The sequence below is a fragment of the Aptenodytes forsteri genome, unplaced genomic scaffold, assembly GCF_000699145.1.
Source record: "Aptenodytes forsteri isolate BGI_AS27 unplaced genomic scaffold, ASM69914v1 Scaffold156, whole genome shotgun sequence".
Taxonomy (NCBI): Eukaryota; Metazoa; Chordata; class Aves; order Sphenisciformes; family Spheniscidae; genus Aptenodytes; species Aptenodytes forsteri.
This window is the reverse complement of record NW_008794166.1, coordinates 370,129-382,149: the sequence shown is the minus strand read 5'-3', so window position 1 is coordinate 382,149 and position 12,021 is coordinate 370,129. Positions and strand designations below refer to the sequence as shown.

The following is a 12,021-nucleotide window of genomic DNA, read 5'->3' as shown; positions in this document are numbered from 1 at the left end:
AGTTTCTTTGTAGACCCTCCTAAACTTGAACACCTCTTGCACAGGTATTTTGTTTGCAGGGAACTTGAATTCAATGGTTTCTGTCTGCAGAAGGCAAGAATCTTAATTAACAGACAGTCCCACGTTGGAGGGATCACATTTTCTGGTCCTGGGTGACTCCCAGACTCCATAGCTGTGCTTTGGCATTGGTCCAGAGGGTGTTCACCAAAACTGGTTGGGGCAACAGCAGCCACGGTGCTGCATTGTCTATCAGCCCTAGGAGAATATAGTCCCTAGCTGGCTGCTGAAAACGGTCATAGGACAGAGAACCTAACAATGCATTTGTCCTTTTTGTCGCATCCTAAATACCTTTCACTAATATTTAGACAAAAATGTTGTGTTTCCTGTCCTACTATGGTCATCATGTAAGCACAAAGCCTTCCTTTCAGGCAGACTGGATCTGGGAAACGGGCTTACATTTCCTTCTCATGGATGTGAAATTCTCCTTTCCTTTTACAGGAGGCGCTGAGGTTGCTAAAGATACTGCAGAATCTGGATCCCCCTATCTGCATTGATGGACGTACGGTGGAAGTGAATCTTGCTACAGGGAGGAGAAGGTATAGGCAGATGAGGCAGTAGGGTTGTCCTTTGTGTGATGTGCTGCAGAGCTAGAGCTGTGTTGTCAGACCAGGTGCTTAAAGGTTGGCACATGAATTAGCATGGATGTTCCTACAACCTAAAAATATGCTGGAGAGCTGAAGGCATCGGAGCTAGAAGAAGCTTCAGTGATTGAGCAGTATGGGATTAATCGTCATATTGCATGGCCTCTTGTTGTTGTCCAGCCATCAAATCCCATTATAAGGGAATTAATGAGCTCAGCTTTTTAAAAAGCAGTTGGAGAGATTCATCTTTGTGGTCACAGCAAAGAGTGTCATCATAACTCTTGTGGAGACAGTCATCTGCAAAGTCTCTCTGTCTCCTGGGATGGACACAATCCACCATGTGGCCAGCAAAGATGGTCTTTCTGCCTTTATTGGTCCTGCTGATCATTTTGAGTATACTGAGGTTAATGTGAAGCCAGATTGACATTAACCTGTAACCTTTATCTCAACAGGAATGACTATGGGGAGCACGGTGACAATTCCTACTATGGCCCGGTAGGTCTGCACTGCTTCCCTGCAGGTAGCCGGAAAGGGAGGGAGCACCGGGGGTGATAGGCCTGACTTTGTTTGGCTTTTTCCCTTTGGGCTGCTGAAAGTTTAACGTGTTTGAAGATGGGATGATAATGCTCAAGTGTGCTCTTCACTGCTGCTGTGCCCCTAACACTGTTTATAATGTGCATAGAAGTGCAAGTCAGAGTGCGGATGCTGCTTGAGGGAGTTCTGGGCTGGATTACTCTATACCATGCTTTTACAGAGTGACTTAATTGATGATTGTTCTCAGTTCCTGGAGTGAATGTCTCTTCTCTAGTGCTTGTTACTAGACTACAGGGATCTTCCGGTACTGAATGGGCTGGAGGCTTTGACACAGATTGCCAGGAGCACCTCATTTAAAGATTCATGGAAGCTATAGAGGTCTTGTGCTTTGCAACACTGTCCATTACTCTGTAGATGAAAAGCTATGTCTGCTTGTGCCCTATTTAGGGTAGCTAAATGAGCTGTTTTCCTGAATTTCGGGCCTGTGAGAGGGAGGAGAAGCAATATGATGTTTGTCAAAGAGTCTGATCTGTTTGTGTTGTTCACTTACTCCAGGGCAGAAGGGGCATGAGAGACAGGAGGGGCGGCGAATCACAGAGACGCACCAGAGCTCAGTGTAAGTTAAGCTCTGCCTCACTCCTACTGTGGAGACTTTTCTTCCTTAAAAGGGCACTGACATGTAGAAATCAGCCCAAAAATATTTTTAAAGGCTAAGAGTAGGTTTGTTTGCTACACCCACTCCTGAGTTCCTTTGCCAACTTTGTTTAGTCACATTTTCCTATCTGATGATGTGTTTCTCTGTACTCTTACTGTGCAAAACTACATGGAAATAAAGGAAACTTACTGCGTGCTTTTCCTTGTTGTGGTAAACTGATGGGATAAAATCAGCCTGGCAATTACTAGATGAGATGGAAGAAAATACACTTTATGCAGCAGTGCCAGTAGCTGGAGGAGCACTCCTGATTGTTTTACTAACATATGTAGTATCGCTGAGCTCTGTCTAATAACACTTTGGCAATGAGGAGCATTCCTTACATTATGGGCCTACCCTTAAGGCCTTTGGCTTTTCCTGTAGAAACAGTTTGCTCCCCTTTCTTGTCGGGAGCTTTCATGCACCCACGGGCGGAAGGGATGTGGGGAGCGTCATCACTTTAAACAGGAAACTATTTGAAAGAGCACAGATCTTCCTTGTTCACAGGGGTGGGTGGACACAGACTCTGGTACTCATTACCCCATTCTTAGGGAAATTACTGAATTTCGTATCTTTGTCCGGTCAAGTGTGTGGTCTGGTGATCTCAGCACAGCCCCTGTAAGTGTGTTTTGATGTGGAAGTTTTGCCAGAGTCCTAAAACAGAAGACTTGTGAAAACCTATCTCCCTTCTTAATCCTTAAAGAAAAGAAGATGTAGGTCGAGTGATGTGAGGATACTCATACCTCTCTTGCCAGGAGAGAAAAATTCTTCTTTCCCACTCTTGATGCTTTCACCAGTGTAATATTTGCTCATGCTTTTGTCTTTGTAAAAGGCAAGTTCTGCCTTTGGAATATTGTGGTGTTAACTCTTGTCTCTCTGTTCAGCTCCATCAGATGTGTCCACATACATTTATGATCCTGAAACTGGGAATTACTACGATCCCATAGCTGGGACATACTATGACCCCAGGACTCAGGTGAGTGTGTAGGAAGGAAGCTTTACACGTAGTATGTTCTAACAAACTGCCCTTCTCTGGAGAGATTTTGCGGCTAGATCGTGAAGACAGGCTAGCATGGGACAGCATAGAGGCGGCTTTGTTTCTCTTACTCAGTCCTCTGACCTGTATAGAAGGGATGCACGTTCCAAAATATCAACTTAATGAGAGGCTAGGAACCTGTTAGCTGTGTGTTGAACCAGTTACTGTAGCTGCCTCTGAAGCCCTGCCTTTGGAGGGTTTTTGGTCTCCTCTTCATTGAGTAGACTTACGGGCAGAGCATTCTTGCTAGATTTTACTGAAGACATGTGATATGTGACTCTCTATTAAAAGATGGACAGCAGAGCTCTGTTTTCATCTGTGGTCTCTTTGCTCCCTGACCCCAGCCAGCAATAGTTACAAGGATGCCAAAAAAGAGTCATCAGCAGAGGTTCTCCAGGACTATCATCTTGTTTTCATGATACTGGAAATATCCGTGTTCTGGGTGAGCAGGGCAGTGCTCTGATGACCTGGCTGTGGTAGACTATCTCTGCCCCAGCAAAGTTCTGAAGCCTTTGCCCTCAGCTGTCTGAGGCTCTGCAGTCCCTTCTTACGTGTGCTGGTCTCCCCAGCCCAATAAGGACAATAAGCCAAATAAGAAGATTGCAGGGGTTTGGCTAAGTCTGTTCCAAATGCCTCTTTCAGAGAGAAGTCACGATAGACCGAGAAGCCTGCTCATCACCTACAGAGAGCAGAAGGCGGCGGCATGGAAGCCAAGAACGGACAAATGAAAGGAAGGAGCCACACAGCAGGGACAACAGGGACAAAAAGGAGAAAGGGAAAAATACTTCTGCTAAGGTAAATCCCTCCAGGTGTCAGAACGATCAGAGATCTGAGACCAGGAGGTTGAGATAAGAGAGGTTAGAAAATAGAGAGTAATTTATAGAGGATTCAAAGAGGGAGGGACAGTGAGAGAAAATGATGAAATACATGGGGTCACCAGCAGGCCAGAACGTGATTGCTGTCTGGCCAGGTGGGAGTAAGTTTCTGAAATTTTTCTCTTGTGACATTAAGTCAGGGCTTCTCACCCCTTCTTTATGGTAAAGGATTCGGCAACATCCAGGTAACTGAGACACACATTTCGCTCACACTGCTGAAAGCACCCAGCTATTGTAACAGAGCCAACAAAAATAGCAGAGATGTTTAAACATGCCAAGTCAGATAATAACAGAGATTCAGCTCTCCCCTAACTGCAGTTCCTGCCCCCTCCAAACATCACAGACAGGCAGGAAGATGAGGCAGGCAGTGCAGATGGACTGCAAAGGTGAACCGAGATCGAATGCAGATAGGAGTCTGTGATGGACGTCCTGTACAGTCCCTCCCAGAGTCCAGCCCCAGTCCTGGGGCAGTGCCCTTTCAGTGCTGCTCCCAGTGAGCAAATGCTGTTTCCCCAACGTGGGGAGCTGCTGATGGGGAGTAGCTGCCCAAAGTGATGTTTGAGCATGGGTGCTTGGAGCAGGATCTTCCACAACAGTGCTGTGATACTGACTGGGCCCGAAGAATGCCAGGAGAGTTGGTAGAAGTGATTGAGCCACGAATGCAGAAACTTTGTTTTCCTCCTTGCCTGTTGGTCTGGATACGCTCTGTGGCATGACCAGTCTTGGGCAGTTGGGACCCTGAGGGCTGTAATTGTCCCTGATATTGATACCAAGCCAGCCAAGGAGTCTCAACTGCAAAGGTGAACCGAGATCGAATGCAGATAGGAGTCTGTGATGGACGTCCTGTACAGTCCCTCCCAGAGTCCAGCCCCAGTCCTGGGGCAGTGCCCTTTCAGTGCTGCTCCCAGTGAGCAAATGCTGTTTCCCCAACGTGGGGAGCTGCTGATGGGGAGTAGCTGCCCAAAGTGATGTTTGAGCATGGGTGCTTGGAGCAGGATCTTCCACAACAGTGCTGTGATACTGACTGGGCCCGAAGAATGCCAGGAGAGTTGGTAGAAGTGATTGAGCCACGAATACAGAAACTTTGTTTTCCTCCTTGCCTGTTGGTCTGGATACACTCTGTGGCATGACCAGTCTTGGGCAGTTGGGACCTGAGGGCTGTAATTGTCCCTGATATTGATACCAAGCCAGCCAAGGAGTCTCATCGGGTATGGAGGATGCCTGCTTTCAAGGGCACTGACTTAGGAGAAACATGGTGTTGTCTGAGTGGAGGATAAAAGCATCTCCAGTAGAAATCCTGCCATCATTTTTCCTGGCTGCCTGGTTTCCGTGGATGCTCAGAAGTGGCTTCCTGGCTGCTGTGTGCACTCTTGGACCCCTGTGCTGCTGATGGCCTAATACCCAATCTTGGGTTTTTCAGAATGAGCCTGGAGAGGAGAGGTTCTTTGCAGAAGATGTCTTCAAAAAGCCATTGCCTCCCTCTGTGAAAAAGGATGACAGTGCAGGCCTGGTAAGATGTTGCATAGCACTTGTCTTTCCCCAGTCAAGCATGAGTAGCTAATGAACCTCTAAACTAGAGCATGTCTAGGGCTTCAGACCAGTTCTCTGTAAAGCATGTAGACGTGAAGCTTCACCCCAGCGTACTCTTTGTGCTGCTGAGCGTACAAATGAGCATCACAGTCTCATCCTGTTGCAGTGCTGGGTGACTGCAGTCTCTGGTGCTCTCTGTCCAGTATAAGGAAGATCCTGGAAACACCACCGAGCTGGTTGAGCCTGGCCACGTTGTTGTCCTTTCCCCTCCCCATCTATAATACTTGCGCTTTGTCTCATCTCTCACAGGCAAGCAGGACTGTAACTCTTCCTGGAGCGGTGGGTTTCTCTGCTCCTATGCTGGCTGGCTACGGGGGTGGCTTTGCACCTGGTCTCCGTGTCCTCTGTGCACACACAGAGGTGTCTAAATGTGACCTGGCCCTGTCCCAGCTCCGTCACTGGTCTGAGACATGGCTGGGGCCGCTGCCAGTGTCACAGTCCAGCAAGAGAGTGAGAGTGGAGCAGGCTGGGACAGCATGGTGAGCTGCTGCAGCTGTCCCTGAAACCAAGGGCATAGCTCCAGGAGAGCTATGAATTCCCCAGGATGGGAATGTCTCGCACCAAAAACACCACCTGATTTCTGCCAACTGCCTGGTTTCCTTGGAGGCCTGTTTAAATGGGTGCTTAGCTGTTGCGTGCACTGAGTCCATGCTATGGCAGTCTTAACACCTGATCTTGACTGTTTCAGAATGAGACTGGGGAGGAGAAGTTCTCTGCAGAAGATGTTTTCAAAAAACCGTTACCTCCCTCTGTGAAAAAGGACGAGAGTGCAGCCCCGGTAAGTGTCTCCATAGGATTGGTTTTTGCCTTGTTTAAGCCTGGGTAGAGGACTAGGGAGGCTCACCAAAGCCTGGCTGTGACTTTGGATGGCAGAGGTGCCAGCTTCTCATGCCAGAGAAGGGAACATTGGAGATGGAATGGTGAAGGCAGTTTGTTTTATAACTCTGAGCTTGTTTGCGGGCTTCTAGCATGGGGAAATTTGATACCTGCATTTAAGCAGGGTCTCCTCACTCAAGCAGTCCTCAGGCAGAAAGCTCTTCCAGCTGCCTCCAGACTGAGGAAGGCCAAATCTCACTGATCTCCGTTGCTAGAGGAAGTGACTGACAGCAACTCCCTGCCAAATAGCCGCTGCTTCAGTCAACTTCTTGTGCTTAGGTGTGTGGCAGATTGGGAAAGCCTGGCACCAAAGCACAGCCTGTCTAGAGAACAGAAGGGCTTCTACCCTGTGGTGTTTAAATGCTGGCCAGCCAGCTTCTTTCCATTACCTGCCCGTGCTACTGGGATGCTGCTTTCTGGCTCTTGGGCTGGAACGGAGACAGAATTGGGGAGATTGGTTGGGGAAGCAGAGCCCCGCATGGCCGGGCAGGCTTGATGCTACAAATTGTCACACTTTCCTGCCTCTTCCTGCAGCCCAAGGTGGTGAACCCTCTGATAGGACTTCTAGGAGAGTATGGAGGAGACAGTGACAATGAAGAGGAGGAGGAAGAGGAGGAGCAGTCACAGGCGCAGTGGCTGCCACCTCCCCACCCACCAGCACAACGCGAGGAGCAGCCAAGGAAGGCCAAGGCCAGCGACGACAAGCTGACCGACTGGAACAAGCTGGCCTGCTTGCTGTGCAGGAGGCAGTTTCCTAACAAAGAAGTGCTCATCAAGCACCAGCAGCTTTCCAACCTGCACAAGGTACGGGGGAGCTGGTGGCTGGGGGGCTGTGTGTGTGCTGCAAGCTGCCTTTGGCTCAACAGCTTGTGATCTGCAGGGAAGAATACGATGGTTGGGTGGGAAGAGCTGTGCTGAGTTTGACACAGTAGCAGGCAAGGTTCCCGTCAGAGCTCTGTTCAAAGCATTGTGTGAGCTGCTTACTCCTGCTGCGGGAGCGCTGTAACATCAAGGTGTGACTTTTTAAGCTGCAGTGAGATAGCTCAGGCTTGGGGAGAGTGGGGTGCTGGCACACACGAGTGTGATAGCAGTAAGAACTTCGCACATGCCTCGCCATGTTCTGTGCTGCCTTTGAGCTCTTGCTTCTAGGATGGCCAAACTGCGCACAGGTTAAAATAGGACTGGTTGCCTTCCTTACTGTAGAGAGGAAGGGCTCCTGGCCTCTGTGGGGGAGCAGGTAGTCTGGGCTGCAAGAGAAACTGTTGCATCTGGTATAGTGCAGGTGCTAGAGCATGCTGCTTTACCTGTACTCCTTATGGGTGGAGCAAATGACCCTGACAGCTTGTATCCTCTGCTGACACTGGCTTCTGTTTTCCTCCTTCCAGCAAAACCTGGAGATACATATGAAGATCAAACGATCTGAGCAGGAACTGGCATATTTGGAGAAGAGAGAGCGTGAGGTGGGTCTGCGGTGGTGGGCAGATTTCTGTTTGTGTACTAGGGGGATGTTGGTTGCAGGCAGACCCTCCACTTATGCACCTGTATCTGCAGCCTTGGCATCAAATGCCTCCCGAAGAGTCTTAGACTGAACTGTGGGCACACTCTGCATTTGGACCTGTAGTCAGATAGTGCTGTGACTTCTAAGAGCAGGTCTCCCCCCTCTCAGAGGGGTCTGAGTGTGGTTTTGTTGCCCTGCAAGCCAGCGTTTGGCTCTGGGCTAAGTGGGACCCAGATTTCCGTCTAAAACTGATGTAGTGTGTGGGCTGCTGCTGCCTGGCCAGGAATGGGAGTTGTGACTGTCTATTGTTTGGAAGGTAGCAGAGCTGCTCCTGGTGCCATAGCTGGAAGGCTGCAACCACAGGTCAGCCCAACAGATGCCATCTGGACAGAATAAGTGGATTGTGGGTCCTAGAAACATCCAGGGTTTGTGGGTTCCCAGGACAGATTTCCAGCCAGCTGAGGATGAGATGAGACCTGGCTGCAGAGCAGTCTCCTGTGGAGTGTTGAATCCTTCGTAGCCCCCGTACTTACTTTGTTCTTTCTGTTATGAAGGGGAGATACAAAGACAAAGGAAATGACCGGAGAGAGAAATTCCAGCAGATGGATTCACCAGAGAGGAAACGACTCAGATACGATCGGGACTCAGAGAGGTAATGGCTGCTTTTGGTTAGATCTCTTTGGGACTGCTGATGCTGGGATGGCGTGTGTGCTGCTGGCACACCGAGGCCAGGAATCGGCCGGTGAGGTAGATCTGCAAGACTAACAGCCAGACAGGCTGTGATTCTTGTGGGTAGAGTTCCCCAAAGTGTGAGCCTGTTGTGCTGCAGGACTTCTCAGAGAGGGCAGGAGAGGGCCAGGGGTGGAAACAAAGGTTTAGGGGAAAGCAGAGACAAGCTGCGTGGTGCTGGAGGGCTGAGATGTGGGGTTTGAGTGTGCCTGGCCAGGCGCGGGGAGCAGAATGCAGCCTGTTCCCATCCACCCCATCCTTAAGGCACTTGCTGTCCTCCTGTCCTGGCATCTAGCCATTGAAAGAAAGAGCAAAGCTGTGTTTCATCTGTTCCACTGACTCAGAGGAATGCTAGGAGCTGTTTCCATCTCATTCAGAGTAGGTGGAGGAAGAAAGTGCGTGCTGTGCGGAGCTCTCAAAAGGCCTGCCTGCTGCGAGCTCGCGTGTTCCAGTGGGCTGAGGAACTGCTAGGCATGTGTTGAAGACAAAACTGGTTATGTGCCTGTTCCCTTCTGGTACAGCACCTCAGAAGGAGACCTTTCCTCCAGTCTTGCAGTTTAAAAATCTGCATCTTCTCTTCCCTCTGTTTTCCTGGAATAGCTGTGGATAAACTAAAGCAGTTTGTGTGCAGTGTCAGCAGCAGCCAGAAAGTAGAACTTGCCTGAAGTTTTTTGTGCTGAGCAGTTTTCGAAACTATGGGGTTTGGTTAATGGTCTTGGATGAGTGATGACCAGATTGGAGAAAGGGTGTCCGAATCAACACTGCATCTATTGAGCTCAATGACCACAGCACTGGGAGAAAAGAAAGATCTAACAGCAGCAGGGAATAGACTTCATTATATTTCTGCTATAGCTAAAATTCGGATTAAGAAATGCAAGCACAGGATGCTCCTGGCTTGCTTGTACCATAAATATTTTGAAGCCTGAGCTCATTTCCTGTGCCCTGGTGTATTTTCCCCTGAGGTGGGACAAGAAATTATGCGGTCAAAGGTGTCTGAACCCTGCACACAGAACCCACTGTGTTGGTTTCCTTGGGTGGTGTGCTTCTTGCAAGCAACTTGGGTATCCCTCAGGAGAGGTTGGAATGTCAATGAAGGTGCCATTAGTAGAGCTAAAAATCCCTGGTATGTGTTCGAAGCATCGCAGAACCGGACAATTGATTCTGCCTCTTTTGCAGTGACTATGACCCAAGGATTGATAGTAACAACAAAGGGAACCGAATGTTGCAGTCCACGGGGTGGAAGAAAGGCTTCGGCCACAACCAGCAGGGTACAACATCACCAATGGAGGTGAGTCTTCCCTTCCTTGCAAAACACATCACTGCCCTGCGGCCGGTAATGTCTCCCAAGACAGCTGGAGGGAGTTCCCGGTTGGAAGAAGAGTCGGGCTGCAAGTCTCGGCGCCCGCTTGATGGAATAATATGGCTGCGTTAATTAACTTTGCAGGCTGGGAGGGGCTGCAAGTATGTTGGCAGTGGAAAAAGGTTAGAATTTATATGGATCTGGAGGGGTTGAGAATAGAGTAACAGTGAACAGGGAGGGTGTGAGCATTTAATACCTGCCCAAAGCCAGGCTGGGGTTTGAGCAGGTCACCAGCTCAGTGCTCTGCAGCCACATGAGCTGGGGGAAAAGGTGAACGTCCTCCGGGGAGGTGTGAGCATAGCCAAAGCCACAGGGCACATGTTACTATCTGTCTACTCTGCTTGTGAGGCGCTCGCTGCCGTTCTGGACTCTGGACTTCGGAAGGGAATGCCAAGGTACGTTGTCTGATGAGGAGCGGAGTCCCCGTCAGCAGAGGGCTTCGGGGAGAGGCAGGGCTGGGTAGATCCTGCCTTCTGGGACAGGCTGGTCTCTCAGTGGACCTTAATTTGCTGAGGAGGGTTTATCTGGCAAGCGGCCTGGGGCAGGGACTGCTCTCCCTTGCTCAGGGGCATGTGAGCAGCACCATGCCCTTGCGGCTGCAGTCGCTCATCGCGGCGGGTTTGTCGCCTGGCTGCCTCACTGCCGTGGTGTCGGTGCTTTGCCGAGGGGCAGGCAACTTGCAGCGCAGCTCACGTTGTGACATTCAGCTTGCAGTCGAGTATATCATTAATGGCAAATATTTGAGGCTTCGTGACGTGTGTTTGCTTGAGCCCACGCACACAAGGCAAGATTCCCTCTTCAGTTCAGACAGCAGGAACTGGCCCCAGCTGTTGCTCAGTCCTCAGGAAGAGTTTCCTGTGGCCATAAAACAGCCTTTGTCGAAGAGCCAGCTCCAGCGATGCGCTCTGGGAGGTCTGACCTCCGATCAGGGCTCCCTGGACCGGATTTGCTGATTGCAAAGCACAGCCCTATTACAATTCCTATAAAGGCCTCCCAAAAGAGCCCTAGAGATGTGCTTTCTTCCCACTTCCAAGTCGTGCTGGGCAAAGCCGTGTGCCCACTTCAGCCCCACAGGACTTTGATCTCTTGGTCTAATTGATCACATCGCTGATATTCAGATACGTAGGACTTAAAAGCAAAGAGAAACTTTCAGCCTTGGGCCTGCTCTCCTGGGCTAACTCTAGGCAGGTATTACTGAATAATTCAGACGCTGGCTGCAAAAGCCAGTCGTTAAAAACTGGTTGAAATTCAAAGTGAGCTACCAGAGCCCATGGGAACTCTATATTAGAGGAGAGAACAGCTGAGCTTGTGCAAATGCAGGCTAACCGCAAACAGCTCGCCGGGAGCCCAGCTCTCTTGCTGGCACTTTTCCTTTGCTCTGTTTCGATCCTCTCGTCTGCCGGCGCTGCCTGTTTTGGCTGCCCGCTCCCACCCAGCCGTATGCTGCTGTTGGTCTCCGCAGCCGGTCCCTGTGGTTTGATTCTCGCCGGGCATTCGCTGGCTGTGGTGGTGTTGCCCGCAAAGGGCCAATAGTTTCTCCCAAACAGCTTTTGGACGAACACAGTGCACTTGCTGTTCCTCCTCTCCTGGATCCACACGGGAGCAGTCAGAGCTGTCCTGAAGCAGCCCAGGGAAGCTTTTTCTTAATGGGCGGCCGGCGAAGAGGAGAAATCACTAACACAAGCTGTGTCTGTTTTCAGGCAGAAAATCGGAAGAAGGGCCCTGGCCTGGGGGCCCAAGGGAAGCCCAGCAAGAGGCAGTCCAATGAGACCTACCGCGACGCCGTCAGGAGAGTCATGTTTGCCCGCTATAAGGAACTTGAGTGAATGGTGGAGAAAACCCCAAGCCTGTCTCTCTCCATCTCTGTCTCTTTCTCTCTGTGTCATGTTCTCTTGGGGCTGTTCCTCCTCTCCTGGATCCACACGGGAGCAGTCAGAGCTGTCCTGAAGCAGCCCAGGGAAGCTTTTTCTTAATGGGCGGCCGGAGAAATGGAGAAATCACTAACACAAGCTGTGTCTGTTTTCAGGCAGAAGAAGGGCCCTGGCCTGGGGGCCCAAGGGAAGCCCAGCAAGAGGCAGTGTAGTGAAGTTTCTTGGCAGTATAAAAATAACTTCTTAGTTTCTTGTTTAATATTTATTGCTGTGAAATATTTATATTATTTTCTTTTTTTTTTTTTTTTTTTTTTCCCTTT

At 50.0% G+C, this 12,021-nt stretch overlaps 1 protein-coding gene across 1 annotated transcript in view; it reads left to right on the top strand.

Moving 5' to 3' along the window:
• Window positions 1–11,732, top strand: part of RBM6 (RNA binding motif protein 6) — a 56,862-nt gene extending 45,130 nt beyond the window's left edge. Inside the window, exons 11-22 of the mRNA XM_009281126.1 lie at window positions 499–596; window positions 1,094–1,136; window positions 1,731–1,791; window positions 2,751–2,842; window positions 3,545–3,697; window positions 5,198–5,287; window positions 6,056–6,145; window positions 6,778–7,047; window positions 7,629–7,703; window positions 8,296–8,393; window positions 9,647–9,758; window positions 11,531–11,732. Of these exons, the coding sequence (XP_009279401.1) occupies window positions 499–596; window positions 1,094–1,136; window positions 1,731–1,791; window positions 2,751–2,842; window positions 3,545–3,697; window positions 5,198–5,287; window positions 6,056–6,145; window positions 6,778–7,047; window positions 7,629–7,703; window positions 8,296–8,393; window positions 9,647–9,758; window positions 11,531–11,656 (1,308 nt within the window). The 3' untranslated portion in view covers window positions 11,657–11,732. The remainder of the gene's footprint in view (window positions 1–498; window positions 597–1,093; window positions 1,137–1,730; window positions 1,792–2,750; window positions 2,843–3,544; window positions 3,698–5,197; window positions 5,288–6,055; window positions 6,146–6,777; window positions 7,048–7,628; window positions 7,704–8,295; window positions 8,394–9,646; window positions 9,759–11,530) is intronic.
• The last annotated feature ends 289 nt before the right edge of the window (window positions 11,733–12,021 follow it).